Source organism: Taudactylus pleione, unplaced genomic scaffold (genome assembly GCF_031769625.1).
Source record: "Taudactylus pleione unplaced genomic scaffold, aTauple2 ptg000110l, whole genome shotgun sequence".
Classification (NCBI taxonomy): Eukaryota; Metazoa; Chordata; class Amphibia; order Anura; family Myobatrachidae; genus Taudactylus; species Taudactylus pleione.
In genome coordinates, this window is record NW_028284512.1 from 3,466,938 (window position 1) to 3,490,546 (window position 23,609).

Below are 23,609 nucleotides of genomic sequence, written 5' to 3' on the forward strand. Positions count from 1 at the left end.
GTTCCAACTCCGGGTCAGACCCGGAATTTAGGTGGAAAAGGGGTATAACACAGGTATTTCTTCTGTATGAAAGGGTCAACCTGGGTCGAAATTCCTGGGTCTCCAACAGAGTCCCGGGATTTTCGACCCAGGTTGACCCTTTCAGACAGAAGAAGGACCCCTGTTGATCAGCAAATTACCAGGTTGAAATGTTTGACTCAGTAATTTGTTTTTCTGTCTGAAAGGGGTATTAATTATTCATTGATTGTTGTAGATGACTCCACCTGTTTCTTTTGAATTTCCCCAGAAGTGTTTTGCTTGGCAATAAGGGCTGTAGTAATCCTACTGGAAACAGTTCTAGCAGTATGTGTGTACCATATACATGAAATACATGAAATTTTTAATTGGCTACCTGCATGCAGTTTTCCTTTTGTAGGTTAAATATTAACCTTAATGACAGTAAGTTGTAATGGAACAAGTGCAGTTGTTTTATCCAAACAACTTGCTGACACAAGCAGGCAATATATATTTTTCCAATTTCATCACTCTAGATTTGTTATCTTTAGCACTGGAACTGCTTTTCATCTAGTGTTTTCACACAATTTACCATTTTAGCTGGGTACACACTGTTCAATATTCATGCTGAACAATTCCCAGCTGCCCTGCCCGCTTATTGCACAGTGCATACACCGCATCCGGGGCCAACGATTGTTTTGAAAGTGGTTGGATCGCCTCCCAACATCTGAACTGCAGCACAACGTTCTTTGGTCCCGATGGGCCGATATCATGCCGCAAATATAGTGTGTATAGAGAATGTCCCTCCTAGTGTATTTCTAAATATCACCTCAACAATCTTTAGGGACATTTATCGTTCAGAAAGGGGCATTCATTGAGTAGTTTGTATACTGGAAATCGAATGTTCTCTGGATCGTTTCAGCTGTCAGAAAAACAGAAATTGTGGAATGTTTCCCATATATGTCAAGTGTGTACTTAGCTTTATTCTGCCCCTGGGCAAAGTCTAATTGTGTGTGTGTGTGTGTATATGTATATATCTATCTATCTCTTGTTCAGCTTTTGTAAAACTAATAAAGAATAGATCATCAGAAAATGCATGCACTAATTTGAGCGGCTTTGCACATCACTGTCTCTTGCTCTCCTAACTTAACTGTCTCTTCTGTTTTCTCTATCTCTCATCCCCAGTACTAGGTAATTTTATACCCAAAATGCACTATTTGGGGCAACACAGACGGTGTAATGGTTAGCATTACTGCCTCACAGCACTGAGGTTGTGGGTTCGACTCTAACTATGTGGAGTTTGTATATTCTCCCTGTGTTTGTGTGGTTTTTCTCCGGGTGCTCCGGTTTCATCCCACACTCCAAAAATATACAGGTGGGTTAAATGGCTCCCAGCAAAAAGAAAAAATAACCTGTGTGTGAATGTGTGGTAGGGAATATAGATTGTAAGCTCCAATGGGGCAGGGACTGATTTGAATGACTAAATATTCACTGTAAAAGCGCTGCGTAATAAGTATGCACTATATAAATACCTGGTAATAAATAATATATAAATACAGTAAAACGAATACTGAAAGAGGAACTATCACCATGACTGGGCATGGGATTTTGCAGTTTGTAAAGCTTTTTAAAAATAACTCCTAACCCCCCTGCATAGTGGTTGCGCTGGAGAAGGGACCACATGTTACCTATCTCACATCCTCCTGTCCTTCCAGTAAGAGGCGAGTCGAGCAGGCTAAGCCTCACGCCTGTACTTCAGCCCTTCTTACTGGCTGGGAGAATAGACTGGAGAGGTGTCTATGTATGCTGATAAACATATTGGGCTTGTTACCATGCAGTCTCACTCCTGGCCAAACAGGTGAGGGGATAACTAATTCTATCTTATAGATTCAACTTGTAACCAGAATTCCAGGTACCCCTAATACCAAATCTGCATTTGTTGTTTTTAAACATTGCCTACCATTATGTGACACTGGGGACGATTCTATTCAACCTGAAGTGAATAGCGCCGGGAATCAGCTCCCGGAGCTATTCACTTCATCGTGCTGCTAAGCCCGACTAAGGATTTCCGCTCGCATCCCTCCTGGGATGCGAGCCGAAACCCGACAAAAGTCCAGGCGCGATGCTGTTTTCTGTCATTAGCGCCGGGAAAACAGCATCGTGTCGGGAAGTTTAGTCGGAGAATGCCCGTTCTTGCGCCTAAACACCCTGTTTAAGGCGCGAGAACGAGCCTTCCCTGACCTAACTTCGCGCAGAATTGAATAGCTTCGGGAGCTCATTCCCGGCGCTATTCACTTCGCATTTAATTGACTCGTGCCCACTGACCAATAATTTGCTACTAATTTCATTGCCGTTTGATACATTTTAACAATTATGTTTGTGTGGTAGAACATTTTGGCAAGTTTCTAATGTGGACGAGACTAATGTAAGTGTATAAACATTCTGCAAAGCACTAGATTATATACTGGCCATAAATTTTACTAATTGTATAAATAGCTGCAGGTAGCAGACTCTTAAAAGTGTTGTATAAATGACTTAGAAGAATTGTGACAAAGTAGCACAATATAAAACTGACAGTACAGGTTACAGTGAGTTTAGTTTTTAGAATCGGATGCTTAGAAGGGAATTCTGGAACTACAAATGGTGGCCGCAGGCATGGCAAGATTTCCCTCATAGAGGTGAGATCGAAAACTTGCAATGTCGGCCTACTGTCAGTGGTGATGTCCAGCTGCACGTCATCTCTTTGAATTGAATTCCCCCTTAGGGACATATCCAATTGGGGACGAGGTTTAGCGAGGTAAAAAACTTTGCGCCCAATTTTGGATTACCGCAGGTATGTACGCTCCCGATACCTGTGGTATCCAATTAAACAAAACTAGTCATGGGGTTTTTAGAGCTGAAAAACTTGCGGCGCGTAAAGTAAAAAAATATATATTCTCACTTGTCCGGTGGTCACCGGTGGCCTCCCCTCTATCTTTTCTCCGGGGAGGGGGCTGATGGGAGTCCTGGGGGCTGCTGGGAGGTTCTGGGGATGGTGGGAGGAGCAAGGGCTGCTGGGGGATGTAGTTCTCCCAGCACCGGCTATACACACACATTCGGGGGGGTCGCTCACACCGGGGGTCACACACACACACTCACTAACACGCATGCACCCTGCTATACCCGGCTCCCGACGCTAGATGCAGAAGACATTGATTCGGTAGGTGAGTAATTAAGAGCTAATTAAGCTAATTGGAAACTTCCAATTGCTTTCTTAATGCTCAGGGAGGGGGTGCTGCTGGGGTCCCAGAGCAAGTCCCACTGAGTTTTCCTAAATTTAATTTTAGGAAAAATCAGACTTGCTCTTGAGGTGCGAGAAAAAAGAAATAGAAATCACAGCCAATTTTCAGTCATTTAATTGAATAGCAAAACCCCGCAGCTGCGGGGAAAAACCCTGCCCGCAATTGGATATGCCCCTTAAGGTGCCCATACACTGTGCGTTTTGCAAACAATCCAATGTCGTATGCAATCTCCCTTGAACTCTTTCCGGCAGCTGAACTGAACAATGTGCAACAAAAGCTGCACGATGTTCACCCAATCTATCGTGCACGATCTAATGATTTGCATATCCATTAGATCAAGTGTGATATGACATAGATGCAGGCTCGGATCTGGGAGACCCCTTGCTACATGCATCTGTGTCATTAACACAGAAGCACGGACGGGATCAGTGAGACCCGTCTGTGCTGCTGTGTATTTCAATGACACTGTGTTTATTTTAATATGGCTTTTGCTGTGGAACTACAGGTACCAGCGGGCCCGTAATGCTCTGCATGCTGGTACTTATGGTTCTCCAAGTACCAGCATGCAGGTGAGGCTTGCTGGGACCTGCAATTCTACAGCAAAAGATAATATCTTTACTTTTATTAAATGCACTTCACTACACTATCAACCCGACACCCACCGCCCCAATGGTGCCGGGGTAGCCGCAGGCGATCAGTCTAGGCCTGAGGTGCCCTGGAGAGGGGGACCCCTTTATTGGGGGGTCTCCAGGGATCCCTGGCCTGGGCTGACTAGCAGTCAGGGTTAATGCTTCGGCTTGGGGACCCGGTGAAAGGACACCCCTGGTTGTGGCATTAAACCCCCACTAGAAAGTCCGGTGCTGGTTCTGGATAATACAGGGGGAGACTACTCATTTTTTTTTTTTTTTTCCCCTGTATTTCCAGAACCAGATCAGAGCCCAGTGCTGGTTGCACAAAATACAGGGGACCCTACGTCGTTTGTCCCCCAGTATTTTGGCAACAAGGGCTGGTTCTACTTAAATACAGGGGACCCCTACGTCGTTTGTCCCCTGTATATAAGCACAACCAGCACTGGGTCACTAAAAGCCCAAAGCTGGCTGCTCTTTGGGGGAGGGGGGCACCCCTTTTTTTTTTTTTTTTTTTTTTTTGAACCACAACAGCACAGACTGGTCTCACTGTCAATGACACAGATGCATGTAGCACGGATCTCCCTGGTCCATGCTAAATGTATCTGTATCGTGCATGACATCGTTCCGTGTGTGTGAGTCGTGTATGAACAGTCAGTTGGCCTAACCGTTCCACCCGTTGCAGCTGTCGCTATCTCCACAGAAGGAACAGTGGGCTCCAGGGCTGCATGCCGGATCTCGTGATACTTGCGAGATCCCGTGCCTGCTCAGTGGAGCCGGCCGGGACTGAGAGACAGCGCATCAGCACTAGGCTAATGCGCTGTGTACTCAGGCAGGGATCGCCGGAGGGGGGAGTTATCACTCCCCCGCTACGGCCGATGAGATGTTAATGCATCTCATCATTTGGTGCTTTCTGCTATACCTCGGTAAAGAGGCGAAGCAGAAAGCGTTATAGCGGCATGTTAAATGCCACTATAATCTCTCCCAATCTGTTTTATAGTGTTCTTTCTAGCACCCTGCACCTGTTAGAACCCATTCAGTTCCTCTTTCTGCCTGATTTGTCGCTCTCTGCTCTTGTGCTTCCAGCACACAAACTACTTAATCTCAGCAGGTTGTTGCATCAGCAGAGTGTGCTAGAAGCACAAGAGCAGAGAGTGACACCCCAGGCAGGATAGAGGAACTGCATGGGTTGTGACAGGTCAAGGGTGCAAGAAGGTAGACTAGTTTTATATTATTATGTAGAATTATTGTCTTAATCTTATTAGGACTGAATATTATTTTTGTTATTGCTTTAAATTATTATTTCCTTTTATTTTATGATGAGTCTTAGTGAATTGCATAGAATGCATGATTCTGAGTTGGGAGCAATGCCCAAATAAAGCTTTCCAGCATTTGTGGGCTACATGTAAAATCGGCCAGTATTTACCCTGCATGCAAAATGAATACATGTATTGGCACCCCTTGCATTGCAACATGGTTTGTCCAGGTGCAGATTTACTTGCTTACTTTGCGTTGCTCCCAACTCTGAAACTGTCCCTTCTAATGTTCCTTACATCTGAGATTTAGGGCCCCATAAGTTTTTATTGGAAATGTTGGGAACAGCACTAAAAGGTACTTCACAGTTTGATTTCTGTTTCACTTTCACTATTTTGTTTAATGGACATTAACGATACATTAGAAAGGTAACTAACAGGGTATATAGATATGTTTATGAAAGTGTATAGATCCCCTTCAGTATTGGTACCCTGACGTTATCAGATACTGTCCAACGTCATTCCTTACTATCCACGTGGGCACAGAGGGGTAATATAAACCTGAAGTGTGGCGAGCGAACAAGTTTCTTCTTAGGTGACGTTTATGGGCATGGAACCGCACTTCCGCCCTCACTTCACGTCACTTCCTGGCACAAATACTTAAGGTTAGCTATACCTTTCCCTATGTTTATTAGGTTAGACTTTTGGCTCTGAATTTGTCTTCTGGAAATGAATTGATAAATGTGTGGTTTCATCTTTTATTGTTTTGGTAAAGCAGTTATTAATCTGTCCTCATTGCCAATGTCCTGAAGGACACTTGTGCAGATAGGAATGTAAACAGCATATAGTGTGGCCTAAAATAGCGCTGATCCCCTCTATGAATGAACAGTGCTTGGCAAAGGTCTAGTATAGGCACTTTTGCAGGGTGGGTGGTGTAAACCATTCCACTTCCGCTAAACTTGCCAGCGTTATGGCATTTTCCAGGCTGTCTCTGTAAAACTGTTAAACCTGTAACAACATGTTGCTGTGGGACAGCCAGTGACGATATTAGCAATTTTGTGGGACATCTGATGACCTGAGATGCTTAAAACTTTAGACGTTTTCAGTCTTTTAAGTGTTAATATGAATGTAGGGTGTACTGTGCATCAGCAGTGTAACCTAGTAACAGATAGAGGAAGCTCTGTCCTTAGCCTTTCCATCTGCCAGGAGACAACACTGTGCATTTCATACTGGCACAAGTGTCACTGGGACAATACTTTCTCTTGCAACATTATTATTGTTATTATTATTATTATCCCCCAATTTGTTATAAAGCATGCAAATTATTTATAATGGCTCTGGTGTTTCTGGCAGAACAAATTTGTACATGAAAAATCTATGTACTTTTATTAATGCACAAGACAAAGATTTCTAAGAACAGAAATTTAAGAAACCTTTAGGCATTATTTCAGTTTGCTTTTCATGAGTGCATAAATATCCTGAGCCAATGTAACGAAAGCTGTCGGCTTTCTGATGTGACAGGGAGGTTTCTCGAGCACAGTGAGCTTGCTTCGGCCAACATGTCAGCTGTTCACGCTCTTAATTTTCATAGCTGCCCAGAAATAGCTAAGTGCATTCTGGCATCTAATAAGGTAAATGTAGGGAGACTATACAGTTGTAACACACAGTAAAACAAAACAAAAAATACATTCTAGTTATGTTTTTGGTTTTTTAAGAAGATGAAATTTTCTACAGTCAATGGGATTTGGTATAAAAGAGAGACAGGAATTAGATAGACAATAGATGTTAGACAGGCAATAGGTTGACAAGGAGGAAGGTCAACACAAAAAATGGACAACACGTTTCTTTTCTAACCCTCTATCCTGGTCCCTAACCCTAACCGTCGGGGTAAGTGCCTAATAGTCCCTTCTACTGCCTAGCCCTAACCTCTTGTTGATTTAATTTTTTTGGACTGTCTGTTGTTGATCTAGACAGTGTCAACCTTTTTACTGTCTCTAGATAGATAGTCTAGTGACTGGAACCCCAGTCCATGAGGCCATTTTGGTTACATCTTGCGGTTGCACATATCTCAGGCTAACACCTGCCCGACATTGCAGATTTTCCTGCGCACCTCTATGGATGAGGCAAAATCTGCGACTTTGGTGGTAGTGCCGTGCCGGCAAAGAGGTGGTAACACCGGCTACTCATGGCCATCGCTCTGATTTGACATTTTTGTGTCTTACGTAAAATGTGATCAGCAAATTAATAAGTTTCTCTGTGTTCCATCCACTTCTTTCAAATGCTTGTCCAAACTAATTGGCACGCAGCAGAATGTCTGGATTATACAATTATTTACCATCACTAGCGTGTATCTTAGTGGGAAATTCAGTTCAACACGACGTGCTGCCGGGCATTGCGGTGATGCCCGGTTGTGCACTTATTGGCCAGTTATGTTAGTGGCAAGTTTCCTCTCGCAGCCCATAGAAGCCAGCAGGCGCAATGTGCCATTCCGGAATAGCAAATTGTGTCCACTGCGTACGAATAAATTCCACCCATAAAGGCTAGGGTCAATGACTCTTAAGGGCTCCTAACCTTATTTATTTTACCTTCCATTGATTTGAAGACTTATTACAGTCACTGATAGAGTATGTAGCATTAAGCTCTCTGCACATCTGCAAGACTAAGGGCAAGATGTATCATTCATTTTGTTGTATAATCTTATGAGAACTGCAGTTTTCTCAGGGTTTATGCATTACTTTAGGATCCCACATATATAATCCATGTCCACAGCAGATTTCACTGCTCTGCTCTATTCCATCAACAAAACAGATGTATGAAGCAGTTTGGCCCCAATAGATAACTCCATCTTTTGATGATGTTCGCTATTGTAGACTATAGGGGCCATTCATTTGAAAAATGTGCGAAAAGTCCATTGGTTGGGCGCCCAATTGGCAGTTTTGGTGCCCTAACCAGGACTTTAGACAGGTTTAGCCTGTTTACATGGCTATACCTGGTATACTTGGGTGCAACGAGCGCAATAATTATGGTGCGCCCAAAAACAATTGAATTGCAACATTGGGCGCCCATTATTTCACATACCATAAAAAACCATTGAATCGCCTCCTATGGAGTACATTCCACAAGTTTTCCGGGTTGCCTTATGTATGTTAACACATTAATGTCTGTTTCATATACTGTAACTATGTTTGTGCTACATGCTGAAATAGGCAGTTCCAGGGATATGTAAGAATAACATACAGTAAATATTGAATGTCTCCAGATATGGGCATCTGTTCAAAAGACCAACTGCAGGAGTAACGGCTAAAGGTGGCCCCATATATCTTAGGGCCTGATCATCAATGATCGCTGAGCCTTCGGCGAATCTGGGAAATATAACATGTAAAAGATCCCGACTCTCAGATTTTATCCATTGTTGGGTCGGTATCAGGAAATCGAGAATTTCAACATGTTAAGTATACCCGATTTCCCGGCGTCGCCAGGACGGGCAATTGCTGCAATAGCAGCTAGATGTAGGGGTCCCTTTAACACATTGATAAAATGTTGTTTTATAATTAGATTGCCTGGTAAAATATGGAAGATATGTTGAAAACAATAATATATATATAATTTATTAACAAACCTTGGGCCTGTTTCAGCATGGATCGCTATTGCGATAGCGGCTGCCTAATCACACGCAGTCCTGTTACGAAAATATTTCAGCACAGACGCCCACTGCTGCCTTCTCGTATCTGTAATACCTCGCTGTGCTGCGTAAACGTCTAACATCGGACGCTCGCGCACAATTACAGCAGCTCTGACCTGTCTCAGAAATTGTAAGTCTCGTCGCACGCAGGGAGTACTCAAGCTGCGTATGCCGTTGCAGTGGCTAATTTATGCACTCCCATGCAATGGCGTTCAAACGGACAGGCACGCCTGCGTTTCTCAGACCACTGCCCCGTCACCACCCCCAAACGCTGACGTCCTGTTACTCACTCTGCATTGGCTTTCTGTGTGCTCGCATGATCGCAGTGGTTTGCAATGCTGTAGCTGTGCACGCGCACTGAGGTGCACGCGCAGTATGCACATCAGCTGATCTGCGTACGCCGTTGCAATTGTGATCCATAATGAATCTGGCTCTGTTTTCAGTCCTATTATCATATACTAGCTTACTCTAATATGTACTGCTACTTAAATTAAAAAGTTATCTGATTGCACAGCACTGTGGAAAATGTTAACTCTGTATCTGGTATGGATAATAATGGTGATCTTTCCGTACATGTGATAGTGGTATAAAGGCATTTTTCTAATGACACCATGAGAGAGCTGCTGTCATATAACTTCCCTGGCTAGACTGTACTATGACAGTTTGACCGTAATATTCTAAAGAGAATCAACTAGTGATTGGCTTGTGGAATTTTTTCTTTAAGCTTAATGCCTGTAGTAAAATAAAAACTAATGGTGCTGTCTATTGGTTAGTCATTGACTAGTGGTGTTAGTCTTTTAAGGGGGAACTTTTTTGCGAGCAATCTCCTGTCTAAAGTGATGGGAAATCAGGGGGCGAAATCAAAATGTTTTGGACGCCCATGACACTTTGTGCCAAAATAGACAGTGTTTAGTCGTGTAAAGCTGCTAAACTCATCTAGTCCTGGTTGGCATGCCCAAAACCAGGACTTTTCGACAATTTCTGCTCGCCATTTCAGGAGGGTACCGAAATCATGCTACACGCCCGTTGGCAGGAACAATGTGTCGGATGCGCTGTACTGCTGCGAATGACTTAAAGAATTGAATTCCCCCCCTTTTACAGTGTGGCTGGATCCAGTATACAACTATACATTTTATATTTGTTAATGAGCAGTTCTGATATCCAATGAAGTCAGAATTATGTATTTTTACAACATCTCAAAATATAGCCTTTCACATTTAGTTTTTAGATAAGTAAGCCTGTATTTTACACTGTATGTTAAAAATGATAATGTAGTGTTAAAAGGTCCTGGTGGGTTCTGGATTAGACAGGGTTCACGAGAGGATGCGGTTGCAGTGAAAATGAGCAAAATAATGTTGAGTTTCAGTTTCTGCTTGATAACCAGTTTTAGGAACATGAAACAAGTCTGCGTGTGAAAGGTGACATTTTACGGATGTCTCACACACGATTATAGTAACACATAAATAAACGTGTTAAAGGAAAAGAGTTCATTAAAAACTCAATAGTAGTATCAACCTAATTTACAGTAAGGCTGGCCATACACGGTGCGATATGCACCTTGCCACGTGATGGGAGATCCGACATATCGGGCGGTACCCACACACGGTGCGATCGGGTGGCCGACCGCCCGATCTGCCGGCACCCACATAGCACTGCATGGGATCGCACATCGCATCACCAGATCGACTGAACCTGCAGTAAGATCTGGAGGTGCGATGTATGACCCCACAGGTGTACGCTCTGTCCGATGATATGCCCATACACTGTCCGATAGAGCAACCAAATCGCACCAATCCGTCAGATCGGCAGCTTTATCCCACCGTGTATGGGCACCTTAACGTACTTTTTATCTAAAGGAGATGAGAGTTCAGTAGGCTGCAGTCCATGAAAAAGTGAAGAAATCACCCTGAACTCCAGAAAAGTGGCAAATCACATTCAATAGTACAGAAGGCTATTTGGAGGAGTTCAGTTGTTTGTGCCGGTGGCTGTCGGTGATTTGGCGCTCAACGGAACAATTCAATTGTTGGTCTGTGCGGGCATGAGAGCTGCCGGCCTCTGCATTTGTGCTCGTACCCTCCTGAGGTGGCGAGTAGAAAAGTCCGTAGTTTGGGAGCTCAAACGGTAGTCTGGACTCCCTAACCAGGACTTAAACTTGTTTAGCCGCAATACGTGGCCAAACCCTCTCTAATTGGGCGCGATAATTGATGGGCGCCTAAAGCAATTGAATTGCTACATTTGGTGCCCATTAACTATCGCTGCGCCCAAAACAATTGAATCAACCCCCTTAGTGGCCATAATCAAATCTTTGAGGTTCTTAAAGAATTTTTGGCTGATTATTAACCTTTTTTAACCTTTTAACCATTGGAAAAATTTATAGTGAGGTTTTTTTGTTTTGTTTTTCGCCAAATTAAAGGTTCTACATTATTTTGGGGTAAAATAAATGTCTGTAATATTGTCATTTAAAAAAAAATGTAAGCAAGTTTAAAAAATATTGGGCAAAAAAAACACTTGTAGCGCACATCTACAAGTTCAAGATTTCCTGGCCTCACATGCTGCCAGGAACTGGCCAGGCTGGATAAAGCCACGTACACTCTGGCCGATATTGTCAACGATATCGTAATCATTCACAATATCGCCCAGTGTGTATGCAAGATATTGTTAATGACGCGCGCTCCTGCGGATCGTTAACGTTATCTTTCAGCGCCTGAACAAGCTGGCCAACCTGACTATGTCATTAGGTTGTGCATGTTTAGGGATGCTGCTGATGACGTTTCAGAACGATATAGTTAACTATATCGTTCAGTGTATAGGCTCAATGTCATTGAAAGTTGTCACTTTTTTTTCTGACTAGGAAATCCTGGCATAGAATTTGGTGCAAAAGTGACATAATCAATAGATTAGATTTTTTTAATAAAAGTAATAAACTTAATTTTCTAGAAAAATTACTTTTTAGCATTGTATATGTACACAATCTGTCTGCAGTCATACACTTGCACAACAGCATGAAAAGCAAATTTTACAAACTACGGGTCGAGTCTCCCATATCCAAAATGCTTGGGAACAGGGGTATTTTGGATAACGGAATATTCCGTATTTTTGAATAATTTCATACCATAATGAAATAGCTCGGAAATAGGATCCAAATATACACACAGAAAGCACGTATGTGTTTTATACACCTTATACACACAGCCTGCAGGTAATTTTATACAATTATATTCAATAATTTTGTGGCTCAAACAAAGTTTGTGTACAGAAATGAAATTCATTTGTTTCATATACACCTTATACACACAGCCTGAAGGTAATTTTCTACAATATTTTTAATAGTCTGTGCCTTAGACAAAATTTGTGTACATTGAACCATCATAAATCAAAGGTTTCATTATCTCAGTCATGCCAAAAAAAATCCGTATTTCGGTATATTTGGATATGGAAGCCTCAACTTGTACTTACCATTACGTGATTGCAGGTGCTGATTAGAGCTGAAAGATATTTATGAATGTTTTTTATTTTAGAGATATTCTGGTTTGTGTCCCTTTAATTACACCCCCTCCCCCCTCCCTTCCTTTTTGGAATTTGCAGAAATTGAGCACAAATACAGTACTTATTTTGCTCTATACAAAGTAGTCTTTGTCAGGTCAGATGATTGTACAATTTATGCTAAAACTCTATTTTTCTTTACACTTTCTTCATGTTGGAGGAGGGGGGGCTGGTCACACATGGAAACTTTTGTGCTAGTCTGTAACATTAGTAAACTGCAGAATCCTTTGAATCTGTAACTATAGTAATGCAGCCCTATTGTTAATGCGAAAACAGCCTTGCAATATTTATTGGTCTCCTCTTGCCTTGCTCCATTATACTGTTAAGCTGGGTACACACCTATACAATCACACATTCGATGCGACAGTTAGATCGACAACGCTCCCGTTCGAAGTGCCGATTACAGTCTCGATACACGCGTACACACATATATACATTCCAACGTGCAACCTTCGATCCTGCGCTGCCAAAATATTGCAAGGAAATTATTGTACCAGCGTACACATTTTCCCGATTTTCAGGCTGCGCTCACAGTGGATGTACCTAAAATTAACATAATGTGCAGAAAGATTGTGTGCTTAGGACACCAACACAAGCCTACATGAACATTTTCATAGCTATTACATAAGTCCGTTTCTGAACTAGCTACAGTAGTTTTAGGACAGAACGTTCTTTTGTCTTTATCATTCTCCAGCATGAGTTTGATTTTGAGAAAAAGGAAAGCTCGAGCTTGTATTCTTGCAGCTATGGCAACAACAATTCAAGCTATCAGGAGGTTTTAAGGTAAAGGACGTATGCGTGTGTCCACTATCAGTTGCAGTACTACACAGCCCAGCAAGTTGGGGAACTACAGTCTCCAGCAAGCCAAGCCTTGCAGTATAGGTGGTGGGATAAAGGTAAAAAAATGCTGAGTATGTACATGAATAGGAGCATGACACACAGAAAGCTTTCTGAACTGAGTGTAATTATGCACACCCAGAGAGGCATCCCCAGGTTTGGTGTACAATCGTAAGAACGGTGGAAGGTGCATACACACAGCATTTAAGGTACGACCAGGCCCTGTTGAATCTGATGAAAATTAAACCTCACAGAAGATGCGAGCCTCCGATTTGACCAGTTTTCATCCGACAAAACCGGATCGAACGTCCGTACACACTCTTCCGATATCCAACAAATGGCTTGAAATCGGAAGAACGGACCGATTTGTATAGGAGTGTACCCAGCTTAAGGCAATTTCATTTTATGTCGCAGCCAAGCATCCCGTCAGCTTCCTCGTCATGCCAATAAACATAAAATATGCAAATAAGAGGAAATTATTTATTCTGAACAACTCATTGGTGCAGTGTTTCCCAAACTCATTCCCCAGGGAGCACTGACCGTGCATGGTTTCCATTTTTCCTAGTTGGTGCACAGTTGTATTTATTACTGGCTGACATATTTTAAAAGATCCACAGGTGTAGGTAATTATTTCACTTGTGATTCTGTGAGGAGACCTGAAATATATGAACTGTTAGTGCTCCCTGAGGCATGAGTTTGGGAAACACAAGAACACAATATCGCAGTATGTTTGCAGGCAGCCGGTGGCTCCCGACCTGTTAAAACATTGAAATTTTGAGTCCATGGCCAGGAAACTCCCCAGACCTTAATCCCATTGAGAACTTGTGGTCAATCCTCAAGAGGCGGGTGGACAAACAAAAACCCACAAATTTTGACAAACTCCAAGCATTGATTAGGCAAGGATGGGCGGCCATCAGTCAGTATGTGGCCCAGAAGTTGATTGACAGCATGCCAGGGCGAATTGCAGAGGTCTTAAAAAAGAAGGGTCAACACTGCAAATATTGACTCTTTGCATAAACTTAATGTAATTGTCAATAAAAGCCTTTAACACTTATGAATGCTTGTAATTTTACTTCAGCATACAATAGTAACATCTGACAAAAAGGTCTAAAAACACTGAAGCAGCAAAGTTTGTGTCATTCTCAAAACTTTTGGCCATGGCTGTACAGTGCTGTGCTTATATGCTTACCAGCCTGGCCGATTAGTGTCCAGTGAGATCTTTTCACAGAAAACACAAGCTTTGTACAGAGAGGTCGTTCTTTCTTGTTGCTTATTCCCACCAGTGCCCAATGTGATAGGGAATGTTGAGTTTCCAGCAGAAATCGAAGGTTCATTTTTGCTAGCTTGAATAATCCACTTTCTTGGGTTTGATTTTCACCAAGGCACTATCTGGGTGAAGTTTGTATGTTCTCCCCATGTTTATGTGGGATCATTCTAGGTCAGTGGTTCCCAAACTGTGCGCCGTGGCACCCAAGGGGTGCCTCAGGTTGGTGGTCCAGGACCAACTCAAATTCTGTATGTTCAATGTAATGTAAATATGTGGACAAACAGAAGCACAAACCTGTCCACCGCCACATAACTGAACCTAAGGATGACAGGTCAGCACAATTTCATTTACTACATTTCTGAATTTCGCAATAACAAATTTTTGGCTATGGGGTGCCATGAAAACAATGCTGATACTCTAGGGTGCCGTGGTTCAATAAAGTTTGGAAACCACTGGTCTAGGTCCTCTAGCTTCCTCACACAATCCAGAAACATACTGGTAGGCTAATTGGCTTCTGAGTAATAAAAATAACGTGTGTGTGTGTGGCTATAAATATGCAGAATTGCATGTAGTTTACCTGCCAATTGTATACCTGATATGTAGGGAGAGATTAATTTTTATCTAAAGGTGCAGGCTGCTACTGGGATACAGACTGGGCCTTCTGCAAGTCTTGCTCTCTGTCGTGATATTATACTCTGGAGGGCCCCATACACTGTGCGATATGCACCTTGCGATGCGACAGCAGATCCGACGGCCGACATATCGGACGGTCCCCGCACACGGAGCGATCCGGTGGCCGACCTCCCAATATGCCGGCACCCCCTCCCCCACCCTCATGGCGCTGCATGGGATCGTTCGTCGATCTCCCAGATCAATTGAACATGCAGAAAGATCTGGAGGAGCGACGGACGACCCCACGGGAGTGCGCAGCGGGCGATATCATGCCCACAGACGGAACGATATTGTGGCGGTATTGTTCAAAACCGTTGGATCGGCCGCTATGTCGCTCCGTGTGTGGGGACCTTGAGCCTTTAACCACTGAGCCACATTGTATCCTTTTGGAGGGTTTTAGGTTTGTTAGCTCTTTAATGTGTATGCTGATGGCTAATTGGTTCTTCAATTTCTAAATGCGTTAAAGGTCCAACGGTTCTCATCGTGCCCCAAAATGGTGAAGCCGGATATCCACACCCTGGCCCGTCACCTCAAGCAGGAGCGTCTCTACGTTAATTCGGAAAAACAGCTCATCCAGAGACTGAACGCTGACGTGTTGAAGACGGCAGAGAGGCTGTACCGCACCTCTTGGATTTCCAAACAGCAGAAAATAAATTTGGACAGACTTATTCTAACAAGGTAACAACATCTCAAATAGACACTGACTGCTGTACAGTTTTCCCGAATGAAGAAGTGTTTCAGCCTGTGACATTTAACGCAACATATTATGTTAGTATGTGCTGTGTTTCCATTAACTTTCTATCATTGATGTTCAATTGACTAGGGATAAGTCGCAACTTTTCAGTCCACAATAGGGGTCGATTTTAATCTATTAAAAATTTAAAGACAATTATTTTATATCTATTTTTAAGTGTTAGTAAAAGTGTGTTTTAGCCCCTGAAACACATGATCGATGTTCGATTTAGAACGACTTTTAATCAATTGAAATCGGCCTATAGTAAATTTACCCCTAGTAAGATGCATACACACACACAACGATTTTGTTACCAACGATTTTATGAACGATTTTCTGTCAGATTTTTAAAGTGTAATGAACGATTTTTTTGAACTACAAAAAAACGATTTTTGCATATTCCCTTAATGAAAATCGTTCAGTTGGTCAGTCTGACTGAACTACAAACTACAAATGTGAACGCGCATGAACGATAATCGTTCATCGTTTGACTCAGTAAGTGAACGATTTTTTTCAAACGATATTGTTTAACGATAATCGTTCAAAAAATCGTGTGTGTATGTAGCTTAGCAGTTAGTTCAGAACTCGCATGGGGTAAAAAATGTAAAATCTATCATTGATGTATAATTTGTGACCATATCCTTTGTGTATCGTGATTAGAATTTTCCACATGTGTCCTTTTTGTTTTTTAATTGTTTTGAACTTTTAAGTTTCATTTTTAAACTAAAGTGGTATTTTGTTTAATAGATTTGCTTACACTAAACTACAACGGTATTACAGAGGACTTTGGTCAATAACACCTTATTTTATCAACTAGTGCATAAACTATTACTAAGGTTGCTCTGTCTTTTTGTCAATGAAAAGCACTAAGGACATGAAAGCAATGCTTTTAGTAGCCATGTGGGCTGAAGATTTATGGTGTTTTCCTGGATATGTTTGCATAATTCATATATATTTACGAATAGGGAATGCCATGCTCTACCGCCATGAATTATATGTCTGATGTCCTTTACCGTGGACTCTTCCTGCATTAGTTGTGAGCTGAAAGCCCTGAGTAATAGACGAAGCTTATCCATATTACAGGACTCTCAATGTTCTTTACTCCCATTGTCACTATCCTGATAACTATGCAGGCAATAGGGTAGTTAGGGCACCGGAGAACCTACACACAGTTGAAACAGGAAATGCTCCGAAGTAGTGACAGTAGTTCCATTTTTCATGATTTCCCCCATCCCCTGTCAGTCTCTGCTGTCAGTTTTCCATTTATGACACCCAGCAGCAGCAATGTGCTTTCAGCTATGAACAGGCAATTTCAGGATGAATGTCTGGCAAGGCAAGTACTAGTACTTATGGTTTTAATAGGTGATTTCAAGAAGAAGGTCTACTTCAAGTGTTAAAACTTATTGTAGTACCTGCATCATTATTTAAATTAAGCATAATCTAGAGCACAGGTTCTCGAACACTGTAATTGGGACTCTAAACAGTGCATGTTTTCCAGGTCTCCTCACAAAAAGGGAAATAATTAGCTCCACCTGTGGATCTTTTAAAAAGTGTCAGTGAGTAATGAATACACCTGTGCACCTGCTGGGTAACCTGGAAAATGTGACCTTTGTGGGGTCCTGAGGACTGAGTTTGAGAACCACTGATCTAGAGTTTCCCCTTTCCGTTTATTTAGGTTTAATATGGCTTTTCTTCACTGGCAGCACAGATAAGGAGCATACACACTAGACAATATGCTCCCTGAGCAATATCGTCTAGTGTGTCCCTGACAGGGTGTGCTCAATGTCGTTCATGACATTGAGCACACCCGCTGAACGATATCATTAACGATATCATTCAGTGCCGGACTCTCTCCCCCATTCCCCAACATGCAGCAACCTGACAATATCGTCAGGTTGGCCTGCATGTATGCCCGATGAACGATAAAGACGAACGACCTGCGGGAACGCGCGGCGTTCATCATTATCGTTCATCATTTAGGTAAAAAAATGGACGATAAAGTGAACGTTTTCGTTCAGTCATCCACTTTAATCGCCCAGTGTGTACGCACCTTTTACACAGTTAGGTAGTTAGAACCATATAAGAGAAGACTGGTTGTCTTATAGATTACAGAATGACCACAAGCTATTGTCTAATCCCATGACACAAATGGTGGTAAGTATACATCAAAATAGTAATTGCTGTAGTGGTTTTGTTTGGTGCTTCCTCATCTTCTCCTTTTGGTAATGTTGAACTGTCAGTTACCCATTTTATCATGATCTTTGTGCTGTTAGTTTTGGATGTTTAATTTTACATTGCCAAAACAAATGCATGTATCCAGTCAGACATTTAAAGTGCATATGCTGTATTAATGCATACGTGTTACTACACCTACTTCTGAACTAAAGTGGGATTTATTGTCTGTACTTATGCCACATAATCCAAATTCTGGACACCTCTTTGTTTCAGTCTGTCTAGTATTTGGGTAACCTATAGAACAGACTACGGCAGTGGTTCCCGAACTGGGTCCTCAAAGCACCCTAACAGTTCAGGTTTTAAGGATATCCATGGTTGAGCACAGATGGCTAAATCAAATTGACTGAGGTACTAATTAAGGCACCTCTACTCAAGTGTGGTTATCCTTAAAACCTGGACTCTAAGGGGTATATTTACTAAAGTGTGGGTTTTTAGAAGTGGAGATGTTGCCCATAGCAACCAAGATTCTACTTAACAATTATGTAGCACCTTCTAGAAGATAATAGCTAGAATCTGATTGGTTGCTATGGGCAACATCGCCACTTCCAAAAACCTGCACTTTAGTAAATCTACTCCAAGGGTGCCTTGAGGACAGAGCTTGAGAACCTCTTGACAAAAGGTTCCTAGTAATGACCGCTATGATCACGGTTTCCACACATGTCAGTGCTCGATTACATTCCTAAAACTGTTGGTTTGTACTTGCTCTTAGAAAGTGTCATCTACTATGTACATTTACAAACCTATTGATTTATTTTTTTTCCTAGCGTTGAAGCGTCTCCAGCAGAATGTTGTCAACATGCCAAGGTGCTGGAGGACACCCAGTTTGTGGATGGTTACAAACAGCTAGGATTTCAGGAGACTTCATATGGGGAGTCTCTGAATCGCCTTCGGGAAAACCCACGGCTAATTGCGTCTTGCCTTGTGGCTGGTGAAAAGCTCAACCAGGAAAATGCTCAAAGTGTCATTCACACGGTCTTCACCTCTCTTTATGGAAACTGTATCATGCAAGAGGATGAGAGCTATTTGCTCCAGGTTTTACGCTATTTAATAGAGTTTGAGTTGAAGGAAAATGAGAACCCTCGCAGGCTGCTTAGGAGAGGAACTTGTGCCTTCAGCATTATCTTCAAACTCTTCTCGGAGGGACTCTTCTCAGCTAAGCTCTTCCTTACCGCAACTCTACATGAGCCAATTATGCAGCTACTGGTTGAAGACGAGGATCATCTGGAGACTGATCCAAGTAAACTTATTGAGCGCTTCTCTCCAGCTCAGCAAGAAAAGTTATTTGGGGAGAAGGGCAGTGAACGATTCAGGCAGAAGGTCCAGGAGATGGTAGAGTCAAACGAAGCTAAGCTGGTTGCACTTGTTAACAAATTTATTGGATATTTAAAGCAAAACACTTACTGCTTTCCACACAGCCTGCGATGGATTGTATCCCAAATGTACAAAACTCTTTCTTGTGTGGATGGTCTGGATGTTGGCGAAGTGAGGTCTATGTGCACTGACCTCCTACTTACATGCTTCATCTGCCCAGCAATTGTGAATCCAGAACAGTACGGGATTATCTCAGATGCTCCCATCAATGAAGTGGCCCGGTTCAACTTGATGCAGGTAAGGAGCATGTTTTTTAAGTCGAAATTTAAAACTATTAAGTGTTCTGTTGCACTTGTGGGGGGTGGGAGTGTTATACTGTTCGGTTCATATGCCTGCTTTATTTTAGAAGCCTATATAAGGCAGATTGTAGCCATGGAAAAAAAGTTTCACTGTGTCGTAAGTGAAGCTTAGTGAAGGCAGTGCACGCTCAGGGTGTGCACACGCCCTCTGCTACAAGGCCTGATTCAGAAGTGGATGCAGTGTCTTATCGAATGCGTCCCGATTGTGCACATAGGTAATGATGGTGGTGAAGTCTTCGCTGAAGGCGGCTGCATTCAAAGACGCACAGCCAGTCACACAGAGGAGGCCATAATCAGAATGAGAAATTGCATGTGCCATAGAGCTGGTGTATAAGTTTCCAAGGTGCTGCCAAATATGCACTATGCTCGCTCCCGCAGTGTCGTTGGTCGCATTATCAGATCTTTTGTACATGCATGAAGATCTGTCAATCTCATTGTCGATTCCACGCAGATGGTGCAGTGTGTGCACTACCGGATGACCAGGCAATATGGTTACATTATATAGTTAACGATCAAGCCGCCAAACGACGCACGGTATATTGATTGGCGGTTTGTTACATTGCACAGCGTGTATGCACTATATCCTTTTCCCGGGAAATCGTTGACGACATTGCATCATTTGCAAGCAGTTTAGCTTTGAGTCGCTGAAGCGTGCGTCTCAGTTGTTTAAAAATCAGACGCTGCATTAGTGAGATGCGTCTGTGCCTCTCTCTGAATCAGGCCCACACATTGTTATTCCACCAATATTAATACAATGTAAGGACCTCTAGTGGTGTGCTATTGTGGAGGTTGGGGAAAGCACTATGCCAGGAGGGGTCATCTGCAAACCACTTGACTGGAGTAATATATCAAGCTGATTAAAGGGTGTTATCATTAACTAGGCAACATTTTACTGAATGAAAAGCTTTCTGAAAAGCAAAAGTTCCCCTCTTGATTTAGAGCAAGCACTACAGAGTAAACCTAACCTATTATAGCACAGTACATTTCTCATGTCTAATGACAAGTCTGCAGCCAAATAGGGAACATGAAGTTGTTGGCTTACCAGCTTGTGCGACAGGAAAACATGAGAGTTATCTGCAACACCGAGAATATCCCTTTGCTGAGTGTTCATTTCATGTCTACAGCAGTCCTTTGACATGTATATCCCTGTCATAAAAGACAACTGAGTTTATTATATCATTAATTTTTTGTAAAGAAGTTAAATCCGTTATCAGAGTTTGCAGTTTGTGATGTATTCAATTAAATGGGCAGAATTTCCAAAAAGTGACTTGTCTTGTGTTTATTGAGCAGGCATACTGCATAGTACAATGTGGTGTCATTTATGTAAAGGGACGAAGGCCATATACACCCTGTAACCTTATGTTGGGTGGTAAGTCTGCAAAGAGGGGGAAATCTCCCATATTTGTTGAGCAATTTCAGTGCGTGGACATATAAAAAAAAAATATATAATATAAAATGGGTCTGTGAGAACTCTTATCAGACATCCCTCCCCCATGTAGCTTTGTCTGGGCCCCTCAGGCTCAGTCCCATTATAATACTGCAATACAGTCATAGATAGAGGGTGAACATCTCAGGGAAAGAGCAGTCTGAGTTACCATATACCTTTCCTGTCCATGCAGGAGCTGTATACACTGATTACATGTAGTTGTTTAAGATTTTGGTTTTGTGTCAAAGAAAGCGTTATTTGAAAGATCCTGGATGCAACTCCTTTTGGCAGGCGACAGTCTAGTCAATGAATACAGCTAAAATGAATCTAACAAACCAACCATTCATGTCCTTCTCTGTTACTGTGCATTAGGTTGGCCGCCTCTTGCAGCAGTTGGCGCTGACCGGATTCGAGGAAGCAGATTCACGCAGCAGAAACAATCTCAGTAAATTTGATAAAGTAAGTGGTGTAGTGACGGCACAGTGACAGCAACTGGGTAGATACCCTCCCCTCTGCTATGTGTAGCAATGTCATGTAACGCAAATAAAGGTATTTATTTTTTTGCTCACAGTGTAGTAGTATTTGACGAGCTCTTACATATTACTACTTTTATTCTAAAAGTCCTTGCCTATATCTGCCAGCCTATCTCTGTCTGAAAGTGGATCAGAATTAAGAGATCCGTCAATGAAAAGAGAGTTTGGAATAATATGTCTGATACAATTTCGAGAATTGTTGGTCATGTGCGAACTAATGAAGGCAGAGATATTGGCCCTTCCTGTTATTCAGGAAGCCTGGCCGCTTTATTGCAAACAGTGTCATTTTGTATTGGTTGACTTCCAGTACTCCTTAATATCAAAGTTTTAGCCCCCTGTTAAATTCGATTTAACAATGAATTTAGGGGCCTGTGTATCAAAGCTTGATGTGAGATAAAATTGTGAGATATATATATATATATATATATATATATATATATATAATCACCAACCAGCTTCTAACTTACATTTTGCAGGCTGTGTTTAAGAGATGATAGTTTGGAGCTGATTGGTTGGTGATATATATTTCACAATTTTATCTCACATCAAGCTTTGATGCATATGCCCCATAGTCATAAAGGTGTAAATAGTATAATTTAGCTTTACTTAATTGTCTTTTCATTGCACACTGTTCTAGTACTGTAGCACATAAGATTAAAGCTGGGCACACACTATACAATGTGTGACCCAGCGATGGTGCGATGTAACAATACATTGTGCGCTGTACACCCTGCACAATCCAGTGTACGACGGCATGATGTGACTTAAATGCGGCTTGTAACGGCACCACGTCCTTCATTGTATCATCCGATCTGGTGTGCAGATCAGTAAATGGGAGGATGCGATGAATGACCGGGTGTACACACTATATGATGTGTATGATATATTATTGTGATCTGCATTGGAATGATATATTGTACACTATATCATTAGTCAGGAAAGCACAGAGCCTGTAAACCTCAGAAAAGAGATATATGTAGCCCACCATGTAGATGTGCATTCTTAAGGGTTCTAGATCTTCTACTCCTCATTTGATCATCCAAAAATAGGGAGTATAACTATTGATGTTGTCTCCTCTAAGGAAAAGGTACAGTGTAAGGGCGTGTTAAAGTGGAGGATCCCCTCCAAACAAGCTGGTTCCAGGTTGATCGCTGGTTGTATAGACTTACTCTGTTCCCTGTACTTTTTGTACCTGCAGATGTTGACACAATGATCTGCGGGTGGGTGGGGTCTATAAACAGCGAATTCAAGTAGTATAGATATATCATACTCCTTCAAATGTAACTACTAAATATACATAGAAATAGAATAGGTCTTAGGGATCTGCGCCTGAAATAAATCGAATTAAATAACCTTTATATATAGTCCCAGGGGCTGCAGGGAGGCACAAGGGCTGCTGGGAGATGTAGTTCTCCCAGCGCCCATTACGGGGGGCACACTGACACTGGACACACACACACACAACACACACTCATACAGACTTACAAACACTGACTCACACTGACCTACTCACCGCTGCTGCAGGAGACCGGGTCCCGACACTGGATGCAGAAGACATCACTTCGGAAGGTGAGTGTTAGACTAATTAAGCTAATTGGAAGCTTCCAATTGCTTAATTAGTCATTAGGAGGGGTGCCGCCGGGGTCCCGGAGCATTTCCCGACCTTTTTTTCTAAGATTGCGGATCTTAGTAAAAATTGGTCTTTCTCTGGAGGTGCGCAAAAAAAACCTCCTATCGCTCAAAATAGGAAAAAACGTGGACCTAATTGAATAGCAATTGAATATGCCCCATTCTATTTTATTTTATTTTTTTTCTATAAAAATTGCAAGTATTCCCAATCTGTCGCTGTACTTTTAT

General features: G+C 42.2%; 1 protein-coding gene across 8 annotated transcripts in view; it reads left to right on the top strand.

The window, feature by feature from the left end:
* GAPVD1 (GTPase activating protein and VPS9 domains 1) overlaps positions 1-23,609 on the top strand; it is a 105,671-nt gene that overhangs the window by 15,789 nt on the left and 66,273 nt on the right. For all 8 annotated transcript variants that reach the window (XM_088471115.1, XM_088471108.1, XM_088471112.1 and 5 more), the window contains exons 2-4: positions 15,622-15,833; positions 18,888-19,731; positions 21,592-21,678. In XM_088471115.1, the coding sequence (XP_088327241.1) occupies positions 15,622-15,833; positions 18,888-19,731; positions 21,592-21,678 (1,143 nt within the window). The remainder of the gene's footprint in view (positions 1-15,621; positions 15,834-18,887; positions 19,732-21,591; positions 21,679-23,609) is intronic.